At 40.9% G+C, this 21,154-nt stretch overlaps 1 protein-coding gene across 1 annotated transcript in view; it reads left to right on the plus strand.

Annotated features, from left to right (window-relative positions):
* Window positions 1-21,154, plus strand: part of LOC126260657 (centromere-associated protein E-like) — a 577,712-nt gene that overhangs the window by 222,241 nt on the left and 334,317 nt on the right. The window contains exon 10 of the mRNA XM_049957993.1: window positions 16,786-16,887. Within this exon, the coding sequence (XP_049813950.1) occupies window positions 16,786-16,887 (102 nt within the window). The remainder of the gene's footprint in view (window positions 1-16,785; window positions 16,888-21,154) is intronic.

Here is a 21,154-nt window from a genome sequence, read left to right on the forward strand (position 1 = left end):
GTCTCCCAGACTATTTGTTTGCTGCCCTCTGCCAGCAGCCCATCCCATCTTTTCCCACACCTCTCCTTTTTGATCTTTTTCTCCTAGCTCCCTTCCTGACAACTTCCTGATGCTGAGCCTGTTGGCATTCAAGTCCCTGCACAGTCTTCTAGACAGTGTGCCTTTGTCCTCCCACCATTACACTACTATCCCTTCCCCATCCCCTTCCAGATTGTAGCTGCCATCCCACATGATAGTTGCATTCTGGCCTGAGTTGCTGGAGTTGGCGGTCATGTGTACACGAGGTGTGCTTTCTTATGTGTATGAATGGTGTGTGTTTCTCTGTTTGTTTTGCTGATGAAGGTTGTGGCTGAAAGCATTATGTAAATGTCTTTTAATTGTGCCTGTCTGAAACTTAACGTGTCTTCTTTACAGTAAGTGCAGCACCAATGCCATACAAAGAGGCAAAGAAAGTATAGATTTGGTAGGATCAAAAAGAACTAGCCAACAATCATTGAGCAAAGTATCTTTGAGTCATCAAAAAGCAGTGTCACATTTTTGGGACCAGACAAAAGATACATTCTTGCAGTGAAGTTAGTGCAACGGTGCCACAGTAAAACAGTTAACAGTACTTGGTATATGGTATGCAGATAGATGAGCTTCAAACTGGGGCAAGTAATCAACCTAGTCCTCTTTCTTCTCTTCAAATGGGCAAAACAGAGGCACGAATGATGGCTGCGTAAGCTGTGGTGTTGCTGTATGGGTGGCACCTGATTGCAAGTCTCATTGGTTGCCATCTGCATCTGAATGAAGGCCCTCTTCGTCTCAGTAAGCTGTGTCACTTGTTGTGTCTGTAACTGAAGAGGAAGTATTTATGTCAAAGGCACTTGCAATTGCTGTGACGCTAAGTATAAGGCAGGGATGCATGGGGCTTTGGGTGTGGGGTAGACTAGGCAAAGCACCAAATACTAAAGCTGCATCAATATGTGGCAGCATAAACAAGTAACTTGAACAAAAATGACAAATGTGGGTCTGAAACAGAACTATCCACAAAAGCAAGTGGTAAAAGCAAAAACAAAAATGTCCAGAAAGTTATAAAAAATAGACGACAATGGAAATAAAACAATGTGGCATTTTCGGTTCGACAAGGTTCGTTGCCAGATGTTATGATGGAAGTTGGTATCTGTTATGTTCTGAGAAGTCATGTGTTACATCATTGTTGCTAATTATAAATGGGTGGAAGGTGGCCAAATGATCTGTAGGAATCTGGATGGGCAAACAAAAGATTGGTTGACATGAGTGACCTTCGAATAAATATATTGTATTCAACTGGTGTGAAAGAATTGCTCCACTGTTGACAACATGTGGCATACGTGGCTAGCTATAATCATAGGCCCAGCACGGTCATGTGTCTGAGTACACAGAATGTTTGCTGGTAGTGCTAACTATCAGCAACTCAGCGTAATGTTTGGGACCAACTAGCGACACAGAAGTACGTTAGTCTTGACTGCTTATAACACCATCCTGGTGGTCTTCATTGTTTGTCAGCCTCGAGATTTTTCCTTGGTGGTGATGTTCAAAGTGCCACTTGTGGGCTTTCAAATAAAAATGAAATGATATGGTGTAATGAATGAACTACATACCCTCAACTACATACCCTCCGACTCAGAGTTGCAATATTAGAAGTTTTGACTGGGTTCATTGTCTAGGGGCTGGGATTCATAGTTGCCGCATTACAGGCCAAATACTGCTGAGTCTATAGTATATGATAACATTAAACGAATGGTCGAAGGTTTCTATCACTCGACAATTGCAAATTATGAATGTAACATATAAATTTATAAATGAAAGATTGCAATTAAATAAAATCTGCAGGTACTATCTTAACGACTTTAAATGGTGAGTACGATAGTAGAAGTACTTTTGAGAATGCGATATATTTCTGCAAAACACTTATTGGTACCCCCCCCCTCCCCCCCCATGAACCATGGACCTTGCCGTTGGTGGGGAGGCTTGCGTGCCTCAGCGATACAGATAGCCGTACCGTAGGTACAACCACAACGGAGGGGTATCAGTTGAGAGGCCAGACAAACGTGTGGTTCCTGAAGAGGGGCAGCAGCCTTTTCAGTAGTTGCAAGGGCAACAGTCTGGATGATTGACTGATCTGGCCTTGTAACAATAACCAAAACGGCCTTGCTGTGCTGGTACTGCGAACGGCTGAAAGCAAGGGGAAACTACGGCCATAATTTTTCCCGAGGGCATGCAGCTTTACTGTATGATTAAATGATGATGGTGTCCTCTTGGGTAAAATATTCTGGAGGTAAAATAGTCCCCCATTCGGATCTCCGGGCGGAGACTACTCAAGAGGATGTCGTTATCAGGAGAAAGAAAACTGGCATTCTACGGATCGGAGCGTGGAATGTCAGATCCCTTAATCGGGCAGGTAGGTTAGAAAATTTAAAAAGGGAAATGGATAGGTTAAAGTTAGATATAGTGGGAATTAGTGAAGTTCGGTGGCAGGAGGAACAAGACTTCTGGTCAGGTGACTACAGGGTTATCAACACAAAGTCAAATAGGGGTAATGCAGGAGTAGGTTTAATAATGAATAGGAAAATAGGAATGCAGGTAAGCTATTTACAACCAGCATAGTGAACGCATTATTGTGGTCAAGATAGATACGAAGCCCACACCTACTACAGTAGTACAAGTTTATATGCCAACTAGCTCTGCAGATGACGAAGAAATTGAAGAAATGTACGATGAAATAAAAGAAATTATTCAGATAGTGAAGGGAGACGAAAATTTAATAGTCATGGGTGACTGGAATTCGAGTGTAGGAAAAGGGAGAGAAGGAAACGTAGTAGGTGAATATGGGTTGGGGCTAAGAAATGAAAGAGGAAGCCGTCTGGTAGAATTTTGCACAGAGCACAACTTAATCATAGCTAACACTTGGTTTAAGAATCATGATAGAAGGTTGTATACATGGAAGAACCCTGGAGATACTAAAAGGTATCAGATAGATTATATAATGGTAAGACAGAGATTTAGGAACCAGGTTTTAAATTGTAAGACATTTCCAGGGGCAGATGTGGACTCTGACCACAATCTATTGGTTATGACCTGTAGATTAAAACTGAAGAAACTGCAAAAAGGTGGGAATTTAAGGAGATGGGACCTGGATAAACTGAAAGAACCAGAGGTTGTACAGAGATTAAGGGAGAGCATAAGGGAACAATTGACAGGAATGGGGGAAAGAAATACAGTAGAAGAGGAATGGGTAGCTTTGAGGGATGAAGTAGTGAAGGCAGCAGAGGATCAAATAGGTAAAAAGATGAGGGCTAGTAGAAATCCTTGGGTAACAGAAGAAATATTGAATTTAATTGATGAAAGGAGAAAATATAAAAATGCAGTAAATGAAGCAGGCAAAAAGGAATACAAACGTCTCAAAAATGAGATCGACAGGAAGTGCAAAATGGCTAAGCAGGGATGGCTAGAGGACAAATGTAAGGATGTAGAGGCTTTTCTCACTAGGGGTAAGATAGATACTGCCTACAGGAAAATTAAAGAGACCTTTGGAGATAAGAGAACCACTTGTATGAACATCAAGAGCTCAGATGGAAACCCAGTTCAAAGCAAAGAAGGGAAAGCAGAAAGGTGAAAGGAGTATATAGAGGGTCTATACAAGGGCGATGTACTTGAGGACAATATTATGGAAATGGAAGAGGATGTAGATGAAGATGAAATGGGAGATACGATACTGCGTGAAGAGTTTGACAGAGCACTGAAAGACCTGAGTCGAAACAAGGCCCCCGGAGTAGACAACATTCCATTGGAAATACTGACGGCCTTGGGAGAGCCAGTCCTGACAAAACTCTACCATCTGGTGAGCAAGATGTATGAAACAGGTGAAATACCCTCAGACTTCAAGAAGAATATAATAATTCCAATCCCAAAGAAAGCAGGTGTTGACAGATGTGAAAATTACCGGACAATCAGTTTAATAAGCCACAGCTGCAAAATACTAACACGAATTCTTTACAGACGAATGGAAAAACTAGTAGAAGCCGGCCTCGGGGAAGATCAGTTTAGATTCCGTAGAAATACTGGAACACGTGAGGCAATACTGACCTTACGACTTACCTTAGAAGAAAGATTAAGGAAAGGCAAACCTACGTTTCTAGCATTTGTAGACTTAGAGAAAGCTTTTGACAATGTTGACTGCAATACTCTCTTGCAAATTCTAAAGGTGGCAGGGGTAAAATACAGGGAGCGAAAGGCTATTTACAATTTGTACAGAAACCAGATGGCAGTTATAAGAGCCGAAGGACATGAAACGGAAGCAGCGGTTGGGAAGGGAGTAAGACAGGGTTGTAGCCTCTCCCCGATGTTATTCAATCTGTATATTGAGCAAGCAGTAAAGGAAACAAAAGAAAAATTCGGAGTAGGTATTAAAATCCATGGAGAAGAAATAAAAACTTTGAGGTTCGCCCATGACATTGTAATTCTGTCAGAGACAGCAAAGGACTTGGAAGAGCAGTTGAACGGAATGGATGGTGTCTTGAAGGGAGGATATAAGATGAACATCAACAAAAGCAAAACGAGGATAATGGAATGTAGTCGAATTAAGTCGGGTGATGTTGAGGTTATTAGATTAGGAAATGAGACACTTAAAGTAGTAATGGAGTTTTGCTATTTGGGGAGCAAAATAACCGATGATGGTCGAAGTAGAGAGGATATAAAATGTAGACTGGCAATGGCAAGGAAAGCGTTTCTGAAGAAGAGAAATTTGTTAACATCGAGTATAGATGTAAGTGTTAGGAAGTCGTTTCTGAAAGTATTTGTATGGAGTGTAGCCATGTATGGAAGTGAAACATGGACGGTAAATAGTTTGGACAAGAAGAGAATAGAAGCTTTCGAAATGTGGTGCTACAGAAGAATGCTGAAGATTAGATGGGTAGATCACATAACTAATGAGGAGGTACTGAATAGGATTGGGGAGAAGAGGAGTTTGTGGCACAACTTGACTAGAAGAAGGGATCGGTTGGTAGGACATGTTCTGAGGCATCAAGGGATCACCAATTTAGTATTGGAGGGCATCGTGGAGGGTAAAAATCGTAGGGGGAGACCAAGAGATGAATACACTAAGCAGATTCAGAATGATGTAGGTTGCAGTAGGTACTGGGAGATGAAGAAGCTTGCACAGGATAGAGTAGCATGGAGAGCTGCATCAAACCAGTCTCAGGACTGAAGACCACAACAACAACAACACTTATTGGTGTCGATGGTCCAGCAATTAAATAAAATATAAGTTGAATAACAGGGAAACAGTAGATTCATACTGCACGTAATTAGCTATGAACAACAACATAGCTCGCGAGATATTCACTTCTAAATGCACACTATGTCTTCACTGTAGAAGCCACGGAAATCTCACAAGTCCGTACTCCGAAGTATTTCTATCTCTCACAACCACACGCAAACCGCTCCACACTTCAAGTCCTTCGCACGACTCCGTGTCTGTCGCACCGTCCAGCACCTCTCGTGTTGTGTGCCGTACCCCACTCTCCACCACTACCACGTGTCCTCTCCGGAAACGATGCTCCTCCCCAACCTCCATACGTCTCTCTTAGTAACGAGCGCTGTGATTGGCTAGAGCGCTCCCTCCACGTCTTCAAGCCAACGTACACTCTCAAACATATTGAAACACATATGAAATACAGGATTAATTTTAAATAATTTGAAATTAAATAAATATTCCTATGGATGGACCACAAACACACTCTATCACACATTATTAAACACATAAACAAATTAAATAAACATGTTGTTGTTGTGGTCTTCAGTTCTGAGACTGGTTTGATGCAGCTCTCCATGCTACTCTATCCTGTGCAAGCTTCTTCATCTCCCAGTACCTACTGCAACCTACATCCTTCTGAATCTGCTTAGTGTATTGATCTCTTGGTCTCCCTCTACGATATATATCAAAGGAATAGCAACAAAAGGTAGGCCAGTAGCCTAATGTCTCTGTGCTTTCTAAAAAGCAGTAAATATTTAAGCAATTTTTTCATGAATAGTAGTATATGCCGCATATAAACAAAGACATAGACGAATAAATATATTTATAAGCATGGTGCTGCCGTTTTTTTTGTGCCACTGTGGAGTACTTACAGCCTGACGCAATCGATAGTAATCGGCCTCTTTGACCTCCAATAACTCATGTATTATTCAAGTTACGTGCCTGTAATTTATACCAATTTCGGTTTACACTAATAGCTTTCTAAAGACACGTTGATCGACAGAATGGGATGAAGCATTTAGATTTTGGAAATTCGCAGCTGGGTGTTAACTTGTATAATTTATCTTCAGATACTAAACTTTAAACTAATGAAGATATTGAAAATCTGATTACACCATCAGAATCGTCGTGCAAATAATGGTAATGTACACGTTACTTTTTGAGGTATCATGATTCATCTGGTTACTATTAATTTCTATACGAACTGTGAAATGTCTGCCATTGTTTCACAAAGTCCACCATCTTGGAACACCCGGCGTGTCACCTTCATCAACACAGCGTCACCATGGAATTCCCTGCCACGTGGCTGGACTGGCCATTGTGCGGCATCATGCGGTTACTAAGCTAAGGTTCGGCACCATGCGGTTGCTGCCAGGCCGCGACCTGCCGAGAGGCCCCAGCTCGACCACGCCAACTCCGAACTTAGAATATTTTCAGGGCGCCACAACTCGCCCGTTACCTGACACACTCGTAGTGCCTCCAGGAATCTTTGAGGTGCCACAGTGTAACGTAACAGTTGCGACACTCCATCTTGTTTTCATTACCAATGCGATAGCAGCGCACTATGCAGTCAGCAAGTGGAATCACATTAGTACGATATTAGACCACTACATATACTATCGTTTATATTGATTTGTAGCATAGTTTTTACAGTAGGGAGCGTATTTAGTGCCAGAAAAATTTTCTTTAGTTTTCTAAAGATTCTTGAGATATGGGATGGTACATTAGATGACAATTTGTATGATTCTCTTCTGATGTACAGATATTTACCAAAGAATTTTGTTTATCTTTAATAACAAAAAATTGCTAGTAAACACCAGAAGATCTGACTTTTTGCAGAAAGGTGTATATCTACCCAACAACACAAAGTTTTGTTTGCTACACTTCCAGCCAATCAGTGAATGTGGGACATAACAAACCTGTATGGAATGGAATACTTACAATATTTAATGTACCAGATAAGCCACCACACCTGTTGCTGAAGGGAGAACTATATAGACGTCATAACAAAAAGACAAAAGCAATAACACTGTTTCCCAACTAGTTTCACTATTGTCACTACATCTGAGCCACAAACAGCAAGAATCTTCAAGAAATTCACTTTTGAAACAAAAGTAATTACATGTAAAAAAATATTCGAGTAACAGAAAGTCAGGCGAAGTGCAAGAATGGGTGAATCATTAGGCTTACCAACTTTTTTTTTTTAACGTGTCAAATGGCAGTGACTATCATAAAAAGAAACTAAAATGTAGACTTTCACGGCCGGAAATATCATGTCGTCCAGCGAAATAAAACGTGTTTTGAGGCAGCCACGCAGAAATCATACTGACGTACAGGCTACTGCAAAATCTAAGGTTTTCCTGCCGTTTGTTAAAAATGTAATGGAAAGAATAAGGAGGATCTTGACGAAGCGGAATATTACCGTAATTTACAAGCCCACCAGGAAGATACAGGAATACCTTAAGCCTGCCAAGGATGCTCGCAAACCATTGGAAAAAGCTGGAGTGTATAGGATCCCATGCAGCTGTGGTGATGTTTATGTGGGTGCCATTAAAAGAACTGTTTCTAAACGTTTGGAAGAGCACAAGGGAAAGTGTAGAAGAGGAGAAACGGAACGATCAGCTGTTGCGGAGCATGCTTTCCAGCCAGGGAACCACAATATTCGTTTCGAGGAGACGCAAGTACTAGCGGCCACAAGCAGATATTACAAAAGGCTCTACAGGGAGGCAATCGAAATCGCTAAACACCCAAATAATTTCAACCGAAAGGAGGAGGGTGTGAAATTAAACGGTATATGGATGCCGGTGTTAAAGAAGATGTGTACCACCCTTCCACTACTGGGTGATGGCAACGGCGATCGACGGCGACGGACAGCGGCCAATTGCACTGACGTTTTCAAAATACGTGACGTCACGCCGCAGCACGGGAGCGTGCGGACACGGAATTTAGCGGCAGTCAGTAGCGAGACAGTGGGTGTGTTGGACCTTCCATCGAGCTATGGACCCCCTTGAAGATGTCTCCCGCAGTCGGAGACAAAACGTTGGGAATAGGCACATAATTCATCAACCGACCACGGCATAACAGCCCGGATAATTATAATGGACATCATAAAAAGAGCTGACAGGAACAGAAATAAGTGCTTCTCATGCATGAAATATGCACGTATATCCTCTTGCTGTCAGTGAAGTATGCTGCAATTGTACACATATTCTAAAGTATTTCTTCATGAATAAGTTGTAGATGTTGTCATTGAATCAGTGAAACTCAGCTGACGATAATTCATGCCCCTTGGTAATTTACTAATGCATGGAATGGAAGAATATAATAATTATTTCATTAATTAAGTAGAAAAAATAATTAAAAACATACATTATCCATACGACACATGTGTCTGCTTTCTCACTGCGTGGAGCACTAGTGTTGCTCCAGCTGTGAAATGGAAACAACTTCACACCGGGGAGTATTGCGACCTTATTTATTGGAGTTTGGAGGAGCCGGCTCTGGCAGTATCGATAACCTATGATACGACAAATACCAATGCACAGGTTGTGGACTCATTTTATTCTTGGCCAATTAGATTTGTTGGAGCATAAGTGTATGATTTGTTGGAACGTAAGTGTGGGGTCCTGCTCACTCTACTCTTACAGGATGCCTAAGGACGCTGCCTTCTCGAGTGGCAATACAACAATTCAAGCAAATCACATTAATAATTTTTATTACAATAAAGAAGATTGACAATACTTTACTTTGGATGTACAAGTTGTTACAAGCGATGGGCAACAAGCAGTGTCCTTCACTATATACAATGTCCATGTAAGCAATTCACACTCGCTCCTAAGTCCCTGCTATTGTTAATATCGCTACATTTCTAGGCCTCTCTGCTAGTGTCCATCATCTAATCTGCGGTCGGGCTGGCAGGGGTGGCGCTTATATTCTCTTCGGATAGAGGCTGCTCCTGTCATGGTGTGGTCCTTGTCAGCAGGTTACTGGCTGATGTCATCTCACAGCCTCCTCTGCTCTTGAGTTCTTCATCTTCGTTCTGGCCCTTGTCGTTATGCCGGAACATTTACCCCCCGCCTCCCCCGTCCCAAAGCAATGGTCCATCGTTGTGTAGGCAGTGCGACCAAGGTGGGGGAGGAGGAGTGTGGGGAGAGGCAGGAGTGCGGGCGTATCATGGGACTAGAAGCTGTGGCTGCAGGGGATGTCAAGCTTCTGTTCGTACTCTGCCACTCGGCCTTCACTCTAGTGGAAACATCTCATGGAAAATGATCAGATGGGTACGCTTCCACCTCCTGAAGAAGGCAGCGACTGCTGCAGTGTGAGCGGGTCCAGCTCCATCGATAAGACAAGAGGAGGTGAAGGCTCCATCTTCATGGGGTCATCCCACAGTGCCATAATGACACCCTCTGGCGGCTGCTGTGGCCACTCTGTTTTCTGGATATGTGAATATGGGGGAAGAGACACTGAAAGATCATTGTGCACATGACAGAGGCAGAGCTGACTTTGATGTCGGCACTGCAAGCGATGTAGACCTTAAATAAGACACATGTAAGCGCCAAGTCAACAGGCGATAAGATACATGTAAGCGCCAAGTCGAAAGACAATCTCGCCTTGAGCCCACTGTCTGGTGCCGCAAAAACCCTGTAAAAGACAATATCATGCAGCGCAAAGTGATACTTGCGGCCTTCCTGTGGCGCCGGATGCGAGGACGGTGGAGCAGTGTGCGATGGCGGCGGCCATGAAGCAATTCTGCAGGCGATGGTCCATTTTGTTGGTGTGAATGATAGGAGGTGAGAAACAATTGCAATGCTTGATCCCTGGTGTGTGCAGAGCGAAGTTTGGCCACCTGCTGCTTGAAGATTCTGGCAAAATGTTCTGCTCTGCTGTTTGACTGTGGATGGAATGAAGCACTAGTTAGATGCTGTATGCCATTTCATTCACAGAATGTTTCAAATTCATTTGACATGAACTGAGGGCCGTTGTCTGACACTATGACTTCAGGCAAACCTTCGAGGCAAAGAATAGAGGACAAAACGTGAATTGTGCTGTGTGACGTCGTTGAGTTCATTGGCACAGCAAAAGGAAATTTGCTATATGAGTCCACAATCAACCAGCGAGTGTTCCAAAAAGGTCACGCAAAGTCCATGTGCACACGTTGCCATGGCAATTGCAACTTAGGCCAAGGAGAGAATGTTTGTGGTGGAGTGGACTGATTTTCCGCACACCGTGACACTGTGATGTCACCTGTTCTATTTGGGCATCCATACCCTGCCAAGTAAAGTGTCGACACGCTAACTGTTTCGTATGACAATCCCCCAGTGTCCTTGGTGAAGTAATTGCAACACTTATTTTTGTAAAGCTTTAGGGATCAACACGCGTGACTGTCCAGTGATATTTTGAACAAGAATCGCACCTTTCTGTACAGCGAAGCTATGCCGATGGCCAAAGTATCGGCACACTACAGAGTTCTGTATGCGTTGCAAGGAACAAGGCCAAGATGTGTGAATGTATGTTGGCAAAATGTTCAAATCTGAGTCAGCATCCCTGGCCTGTCCAATTTTCCTATAGTTCAGTGGAAATGATTGAAGCAATTCAGAATCATGAACACTGATGTGACAACAAGATACAGCAGAGACGTCAAAGTCTGTATCAGGGCCAATCGGAAGATGCGAGAGTGTGTCCGCATTTCCATGTTGACCAGTCGGACGATACACAGTCTCGTGCTGGTACTGAGACAACAACAAAGCCCATCTTTGCAATTTTTGGGCAGTTTGTACAGGAACAGGTTTCGTCGGATGAAACAAGGACTGCAAAGACTTGTTATCCATTACCAAGTAGAATCTTCTGCGATAAAGATAGTGATGAAATTTAGTGACACCATACAAAATACCCAAAGCCTCTTTTCCAGTTTGTAAATAGTTACACTGAGCTTTGGACAACACTTTTGATACAAATGCAATAGGCCTGTGAACAGGTTTCGTCGGATGAAACAAGGACTGCAAAGACTTGTGATCGATTACCAAGTAGAATCTTCTGCGATACAGATAGTGATGAAATTTAGTGACACCATACAAAATACCCAAAGCCTCTTTTCCAGTTTGTAAATAGTTACACTGAGCTTTGGACAACACTTTTGATACAAATGCAATAGGCCTGTCCTTCTCACCAATTCTGTGTGAAAGCACTGCAGCGATTCCATAAGAGGAAGCGTCAACTTGTATTACAACTGGTTTGTCAGGTTCAAAGTGAACTTATCATCGATCACTGAGCAGTGCATCTTTAGTTTTTGAAAAGCTACTTTGTACTCATCTGTCCAAACAAAGGGGACATTCTTGTGACACAGTGGAGCTGTGATTTGTGCAGCATTTGGTCTGAACCAAATGTAATAGTTCATGGTATGGCTGACAAATGTGAGTGAAGAGGATGTACACATTGACTGTTTATGGCGTGACCAAGATACTGCAACTCAGGTTTAAAAAAATCACACTTGTTCAGTCTACACTCTAGCCTTGCACACAAAACAAAGCAGCTAAATTTGCAATATGTTCTTCTGATATATGACCTGCTACAACAATATCGTCCAAATAGTTTGAACAGTTTGGCACTTGTACAGTCAGCTGTTCCAAATACCGTTGGAAAATGGCGGGTGCGGAAGCACTGCCAAAAGGCAACCACAAATTTTTAAACAAGCCCAAATGAGTATTTACTACACACACTTTTTGAGATTCCTCACCGAGCAGTATTTGAAGATATGCGTCGCGCAAATAAATTTTTGAAAAGTAGTGTCCAGCTCCTAATCTGTCCATGAGATCCTCTGGGTGTGGCAACAGATAAGTATCAATCACAGTTTGTGGGTTGACCGTAAACTGAAACTCAACACAGAGGCAAATGCAACCTGAAGGTTTGGGAAGCAAAACCAGTGGACTTGCCCATTGAATAGCTGATATGGGCACAATAACTCTGCTATCTTGCAATGCTTTAAGTTCATCAGTGACTGTCCCATAATGCGAGGGTAGCTGTTCTGGTCCGGCAAAATTTCGGCTGAACATTGTCTTTCAGAGTAATATGTGCAACAAAATTGTCAGCCTTGCCTAAACTTTCAGAAAAGAGATCTGGGAATTCTTTTAGCTAGCTAGCTACACTGTCTTTTTCATTGAATGCAGACACTGACAACACATTATCCTGAATGTTAAAGCCAAACAAATCAAAAGAATCAAGACCAAATATGTTCTCACAATCGCGTGATAGTAGCACTGTAAAAGTCACTGTTCGCTTATGTGAGCGATACATGGCAGGCAGTGTACATTTTCCAAGAACTGGATTGTCTTGTCCATTATAAGCCATCAGTTGCGTGCTAGTTTTAGACAGGTGTGGGGAGACTAACAGTTCATATGTGTGATGATTTAGCAATGTGATAGAGGCACCTGTGTCCGACTGAAATTTCCCACGTTTCCCACAAAGAAGCAAATGAACAAAAAGTTCGTTTGACTGGCAGATCACAGAAGAAACTGCTCGCGTGCCAGTTTTTTAAATGCGTGTTGCAGTCTTGGAATATATTGCATTAATGACATGGGCCTGATGAAGAGAATTTTGTGAGTGGGCTGAATGCTTATGTTTGTTCCATTGCAAACATACGGATTGTACATGTCCTTTCCTTCCACAAGTGCAACACTGAGCTTATCAGGAGGAGCAGTCTTGGCATTTGTGCCGTGAATAACACCAAGGGCAAGATTTAATTCTGTTCACCTGTGTAGCCGCCTTTTTAGCGAACTGCTTATGCGGCGTGGGGAAGTGTTGTTTACTTGCCTTGGCTAGTACAAGCTGCTGCCGCTGAGTGGGCCGATTACAACTAAGGGACGAAACCTGACAAATAGCTGGCTGCTCAGATTTAACGGCTGACAGGACACCTGGATCATACTGAGCTAGTTTTTGCACTACCTGCTGAAATGATGGATCGGACTATTTCAAAATCTGTTCTCTGAGTGTGGTATTAGGTACATTATACATGGTCACATCATGCAACATAACATTTGAATATAAAGCACCACAAGCACATGTGAAATTGAATTTTCTTGCCATCCTGCAAATCTGTTACCCACTCTCAATAAGTTTGTTCTGACCATTTTTTGCAATTAAAGAACTGATACCTAGCTGCTACCACATTCAACTGTTGGTCATAATAGTTAGTTAATGCCAATACCACCTGTTGATAACTAAGTTCACCCCGAGTTGTGTTAGGAAGAAGTTGTTTATTAGGCAGAACACTGCACTTCCTACCATTGGTAATAGATATGGGAGTTTCGCAGTACCTGGTACATTGTGAGCGATGATGTGAGTTTCAGATTGGGGCAACCACTTGAGCCATTCCTCTTCTTGATCCTGAAACTGTCAAAAAGGTGGTATAGCAGCTGTAGTAGGTGCTGCTTGTTCCGTCAGGCGCACAGTGTTGGCCAGTAGCTGCTTCACTGTATTGAGTAACATAGAAATTTGCTGCATCTGGAACTGAAACATCTGCAATAGCTGTGTGGCATCTCACTCTTGCTGCAGCTGTGGCGTCTGAGGATTGGACGGCATAGGTGGGGCGGATATGTTGGAAGAGACAAATGCAACAAACAGACAAAGCAAGCAAGCAAAATAAGGGCAAAAGCAAAGAAAATTTCAGCAACGCACACCTGAAAACACTGATTAGCTAAAAAGACAAGAAACTGTTAAAGCAAATAAACGCCCCTGCAAAGAAAAGACAAGAGAGAATTAAGGCACCAGCAAACACAAAATTCCGTGGCCATCAGGTGCGGGGTTTGTTGTATATCTCGTAGCCAATGTGGTGTCCTGCCCACTCTTCTCTTACAGGGTGCCTAAGGATGCTGCCTTCTCGAATAGCTATACAACAGTTCAAGCAAATCACATTAATAGTTTTTATTACTATAAAGAAGATTGACAATACTTAACTTTGGATGTACAACAAGTTGTTGCAAGCGATGGGCAACAAGCAGTGTTCTTCACTATATACAATGTCCATGTAAACAATTCACACTCGCTCATAAGTCACTGCTATCGTTAATATCACTGAATTTCTAGGCCTCTCTGCTAGTGTTTGTCATCAACTCTGCTGCCAAGGCTGGCAGGAGTGGCGCTTATATTCTCTTCAGATAGAGGCCGCTCCTGTCATGGTGTGGTCCTTGTCAGCGGGCTATTGGCTGATGTCATCTAACTGTCTTCTCTGCTCTTGCGCTCTTCATCTTCGTTCCGGCCCTTGTCGTTATGCCGGAACAATAAGTGTATGCGTTTACCGAAGTGCAAATAGTGTGTCCATATCAGCACCTTGTTATGAGTAGTATATCTTGACAAGACCTACTCATTGCATAGCCCTTGTCTCTGTTGAATATGTTAGAGGAATCTTTATTTAAATGGGTTCTTTAATTATGAAGTCCCAGTAATCTGACATAAAAAGTAAAACAGTCAACAACTTGAAACTTGTATCTATTCTCTCATTTTACCAAGGATTTTTTACAAGTTTCATTTATATCATGTCAGGATATTTTGTGATTTACTTATTTATTTAGTGAAGTGCAGAGATATTATATTGGGTTTCCACAAAGATACATGTTTCAGAGTAACAAAGTGTTTACTATACAGTAAAAATTTTTACATAAAGATAAGGAACTTTCAAATGTTCAGTGTTCGAACCTTTGGAACTAAAAAAAGAAAATAACATAAACATTTCGCACACCCATTATAACATAAAAGACAGTGGCTATGGAATATAAAAATGACCAAGCATCCAGTGGCTATAGTAATGTGTCAAAATACAAAGAATCCACACTAATACATACATAGATTTGGATACAAATATTTTTGGCCTTTTAATTTATGATAGCATGTTGTGTTATAGGTGTTAGACAAGTCACATATGATATACACTTAGCTAGCACATAGATAAAGCAAGTAATTTGTGTAGCCTTGCATTCACTCACTGAGTAAAAACAATGACATTGAAAAAACAACTGTAATGGTGGTTTAAATATCTTATTGCACTGAATAGTCTTTAAGTTTTATAGAAAGAGACAAAAAACTAGGTCATTACAGCATTGACACTTTCATATCGCTAATGATTCAGCATCAATAGTTTCTGTCAAAGTGAGTACACAACCTTTGCATTTGAGCTTGCACTGTGAGTATTTTTGTCAGTAGTCTTTTCTGTTGTTAGAAGTGACTGATGCCAGGAAGTTGTGACACTAATGGATTTAGGCAGTAGCTGCCATACAGTAATATGTCGCTGGACATTCCTTACTTGTTTTGAGGAATGATTTGGGAGTATAGGTGGGACACATGTAAAGAACTGTAATAATAATTTAATCAGTTGCAGTGTATAGTACTTATAATCACATGCAGCTGCCAGAAACCATCCATACACTTTAACTTCAGACCTTGCTAGATATTTACATGATTCTCAGACTGCTTATTACTTACAAATTGTGAGGAAGACAGTTGTGATCCTACTAATATTTCTTGAATGGCATTGTGTTTGAAAGGACCAGAATTCACATCCATGTCTGGCCATCTTGGTGAAGTTCTCTGTGATTTCTCTATTTCAGATCAGATAAATACCAGGTTGGTTCTGTAAACAAGACCATAGCCGTGTCCAGTGTGAGCTAATATTTCACATGTCCTTACTTTGAGATCAATGAGATGTCAAATTTTTCCATGACATACACTTTCCGGAGATTTAACTTCTTGTTTAATGAATCTGCAGTCTATTAGTATACAAATTATTTAAATGACACAATTTCTACAGTATGTGCTATTCCAGTTTCTGCGTTATGCCACCAAGCATAATCAGTTTTTATTATTGCATAATATGAATCAACAGTGGAAACTCTGCTTACGAATATCAACAATGTGGAAAAGACAGATTGTTACTGACCATAAGGTAGACACATCATGTTGCTTATGTAAGTGTCTTTTAGCTGCAACATAATACAAATCAAGCTATATTTGATAGGACCAATGTTAATTGTGCCCCACTTTATGAAAACTAGAAGAAGTAATACTCAAAACTACCTACATATCAGATGTAACTGTGTCACAAATCAGTTGTTCTTGTAAATTACATAATGCCAAAATTAAAATAGTGCATAACAAAATGTAGACAGCCATAAGCAGTAGTGACATCTTTGTAACTCTGGAGAGTTTATACATTAATACCTGTTCTTGTTCACAAAGGTGACCTAATGGATAAGACTCAAGCTCTGCTTACTGTTATACGAAAACTGTTACCATTTACTGAGGTTTACTTGATGCTAAATAGTCTCATACCTTCATCGCTTTACTGATTATATTGTCTTAGTTTTGTTTGTAAGAAAACCATGAATTATTTGTCACTATTTTCATTCCTCTTTGAATTCTTCCATTCTGAAAAGGCTTCATTAAATGCCCTCACACTCATAAGTCCTCCATTTGTGTCCTATTTACTTGCTGAACTTGATATGATAACATGTCCTTCACCACAGGAAACAAACACCGCCGAAGTTGACAGTTTGAAGAAAGAATTATCAGATACAAAAGAAGAATTAGAATCATTGAAACTAAATCAAAAGTCAAAGGATCAGATGGTAAGTCAGAATTTGTATTGTGAATTTTCCTCTGCATGAATTTATTGAATGATTTTGTGCATTTAAGATTTATACAAATGAATACGAGAAAATTATTCATTTTTATACAAATTTACAATGTGTTATTGTCCGAATTTTTTGGAATTTAATGTCTGATTGGCCAGTGGCTGCACTATTTTTATTGTTACCTGATGAGATAGCACAATGATAAGACACTGGACTCACATTTGGGAGGATGATGTTTCATATCTCAATGTGGCATTCCAGATTTATAATTTCAATGGTTCCCTTAAATAGGAGAGTGTCTGGATGGTTCCTTTTATAAGTACATGGCTATTTATTGTGCCCTCTTTCCCTAACCAAAGGTTGTATGCTGCGCACAATGAACTCGTTGTGGGCAGGATGTGAAACCCTAGTCATCCTTTCTTCTGTTTATTGTTGGAAAGAGACAAACACAGTTTATTTTATGTGCCACTTTCTGCGTATTATCTGAAGATAAGGCCTTATATACTAAATCCAATATGCTATTATAACACAGTGATAACACACAGATATGTGGAAGGAAATAAAAAGGTCCAGTAGGTTCTCTTCACATCGTTATTGTCTTCATCTGTAGGAGAAGCAGTAACAAAACCTAGCAACTCCACACAACTGCAGGCAACTGGTTCCATAAACATCTCCACTTGCAAGCTCACATGCAGTGTCAGTCTTGTGGAAAAGTCTTTCATTCTTGTCTGTGTCTCATAAACCAGAGTATGTTATAGCTTTTGCATCTTGCTGACAGTAAACAACGAAGTAATGTGTCTTGGCTGAAATGTTAATTTCTCAGTTTTCTGCACGATGTGAAAGTGAGCCATAGGCCTCCATCCACTCACTTGTTGGCCTGTCTGGTGTGGCAGTAGCAAACAGCAAAAGTAAAGCTGACATTTTTTATTAAACATAAAAAAATTTAAACTTTCATGACTGGAACTGTCACAATTAATAAATTATTCCGGGCTATTATGCCATGGTTGAAGGAATTTCACTTTAAAACCCGAAGTTTCATTCCCATCTGCGGAGGACATTTCCTAGGGGGATCGTAGCTTTGTTGAATGTGTAAGGCAAATTTTACATAATCAATTTAACATGAGAAAAGTATGTACGAATGTGGTGCTGACATTCAACAAAACTATGACCCCCCTTGAAAATGTCCTTCTCAGATGGGGAAGAAGCGTCAGGTTTTAAAGTGAAATCCCTTCGACCACGGCATAATAGTCCAGAATATTTTATTAATTGTAATTTTTAAAAAATAAAAAAAGCAAACCATACACTCAGGAGGATAGTACAGACATACATGCCATCATTTGACTGCAGCACAGACTTTTAAAATAACTCCATACACTCGAGAATATTTTGAAGTCAATCTCACTGTATTTTCATCACACATAACAGTTTTCATACAGCCAAAACATTTTTTGTAAACTCGACATCTTCTGTCTGTCAGAAATCTCTCCAAGTTTAACAAGACAACTGTCCGGACCTTACAAAAGTAAGAGAATGAATGAATAAGTAATTGTCTCTTCTTGTCTCTCAACAACATTCAAATGTTCACACAATAAATTGTGATGTCGCTCGGAGACGGCGCGTTTATTCCTTGAGCTGGACATGTAACTTCTTAGGTGGGCTCGGCGACTACCTGCCCACGCCTATGATCCGTCCCATATACGTTGGTCTTGCACACACATAATTGTGGTGCAGTAGACACAGTTCTACTTTACCACACTCATCTCTAAAATAACGCGTGTTCGAGATGGTGGAAATACAAGGTTCTCTAGAATTTACCCTGAAATTCTCGAGGCACTACATATCCCTCCCCTTAGCTCGAACACATGATATTTTATACATGTTCGTTATGTACATCAAATTGTATTCATACAATATTACTTTATGTTTCCATCAATTTATATAACATTTTTGTATCCATTGGGTACTTCATATATAGCTCTCTTTCCTTTTCCACGTTAATACCATTATAATCATGGACCTTTTGATCAGTGTAAACTTTGTAAGGACAAGAATCTTTCTGTTCGCTTTCCAATTGTAAATTCCAAGTGTGTATTATCCAAGCATATGCTGTTGTTTGCTCTAACTTTGCGTACTACTTTTTCTAAGTATGGATTTATTCGATACCGTTTACAGTCTGGAGGAACTCTGGGTAAATAAAGATGTTCTGTCAACACAAGTACCTTCAAACAAACATAGCAGTGTGAGTGGAAATGAGAATTCAAACTTACCAGAATAATTTCTATTAAATGTTTGACTTTTGTCATGATACTGCCCTTCTTCCTTTAGGCACAGTACCTATACCTCACATATGGTTTGATACTATGAAAGCACTTCCTCCTTCCGTTTTGGTAGGTATGCCCGTTTAAACAAATTCCTAATATACTATGGTACAGGTTAGTCCCCTTCTTGGAGCCCCTGCCTGCACAGTATAGATCAGCTATTCTCTCTCTCTCTCTCTCTCTCTCTCTCTCTCTCTCTCTCTCCCCCCCCCCCTCTCTCTCCCCCCCCCCCCCCCCCTACTTATACTCTGCTTGTCCCATTATCCTACAATTCGCCAGAATAGTCGTCAGACTGACACCAATTCTGTCCACTTAACCACTTAAGTATATGATGTAGCATAATGAACCACAATATGTTCCTCCTTCTCTCATGTACAAATAATAGTGTAATACCATCATCATAACCATAAATACTTACATATATAAATATATCCCTGTACATACCTGTACGTGATGTGGAACCGTCACCTCACCTAGCCAGGTGCGCATACCTGTCACTATGTGCACTTTTCTCCCTCCAACATGACGGTTCCCACATTATCTTAAAATGTACCCTTCCTGTTTGTGTCTTTGTGTTTCGTCGTGTGTATGCATATGGGTAGTTGTGTAGCCTGATTCTTTGGCCGGCGTATGGAAAATAAGTTGAAGGTAATAGAATACCACGGAAATTGAGAAGGACTTTAGCGATAGAAGTGTATGCATATGGACAGAGGGAGAGACAGACTGGTACTCAAAAGAGAAGTAAGAAAGGAAAAAGTAGAAATGGTTGCTAAGATCGAAGAAGAGAGAGAAAATAGCCCCAAAGACAGGAAACCATTCCCACCCCCCTTCCCCAGGATCACCACTTTGCCGGTACTTGAGTGAGAAGCCAGAGGAGGTATGATGTTAAATGTCTTCTGCAGAACGGACATTCTCAACTTCACCTTTGAAGTCCCAGAAGAAAGATCTAAGCAACTCCTATGGAACGGCAATGGTGAAGAATCAGTCACACTTGTCTGCGGGGGTCGTTTGAAAGGTGTGTGTGTGTGTGTGTGTGTGTGTGTGTGTGTGTGTGTGTGTGTGTACCTGTCCTTTTTTCCACCTAAGGTAAGTCTTTCCACTCCCGGGATTGGAATGACTCCTTACCCTCTCCCTTAAAACCCACATCCTTTCGTCTTTCCCTCTCCTTCCCTCTTTCCTGATGAAGCAACCGTTGGTTGCGAAAGCTTGAATTTTGTGTGTGTGTTTGTGTGTCTATCAACATGCCAATGCTTTCGCTTGGTAAGTTACATCATCTTTGTTTTTAGATATATTTTTCCCACGTGGAATGTTTCCCTCTATTATATTCATAAGTAGAAATTATGTATCATATCATCATAAATATATAATTATTCACATTACATTGTATCCTCCAATAGTTTAGGCCCGAATCAGATCTTATGTTGGTTGGCTATGCAGAAATATGACCTAACTATATGCAGATTTGAGATCCTTGGTGACTAGAGCGGAGCATGCTGTCTACTCACGTTTACATTGAGACTAGAGTGGAGCATGCATTTGACTTACATATTATGAGGCATTACCAAATGCTTCAGTCTTGACTTGATATGACAACAAATCCGTCAAGGTGATTATATAACTGTGGCTCCTAGCGTCCTTAAAACAAGTAAGACTGCGTATAACGACAAGATCACTTACTGCTACCTCCACAAGAAGCAGTATGACCTTGATATCAGTGATTTGCTGCAACTCTTGCTTGTCTGCCATGTCAAGACGAGTATGCTGAAGTACTAAACTATATGACAGTATAAGAGGAAGAAAACAGAATACAGGATAGTATAAGACATGAAGAGAATTCATTGTAGGAAAACAAATATGGAAGTAACACTGAACCCAACTCGGGATCCGACGGTCATCACTCCGCCCACTAAATCAGAATGTTAACGTCCCTGGGGAATATACCA

This window comes from Schistocerca nitens, chromosome 5 (genome assembly GCF_023898315.1).
Source record: "Schistocerca nitens isolate TAMUIC-IGC-003100 chromosome 5, iqSchNite1.1, whole genome shotgun sequence".
NCBI lineage: Eukaryota > Metazoa > Arthropoda > Insecta > Orthoptera > Acrididae > Schistocerca > Schistocerca nitens.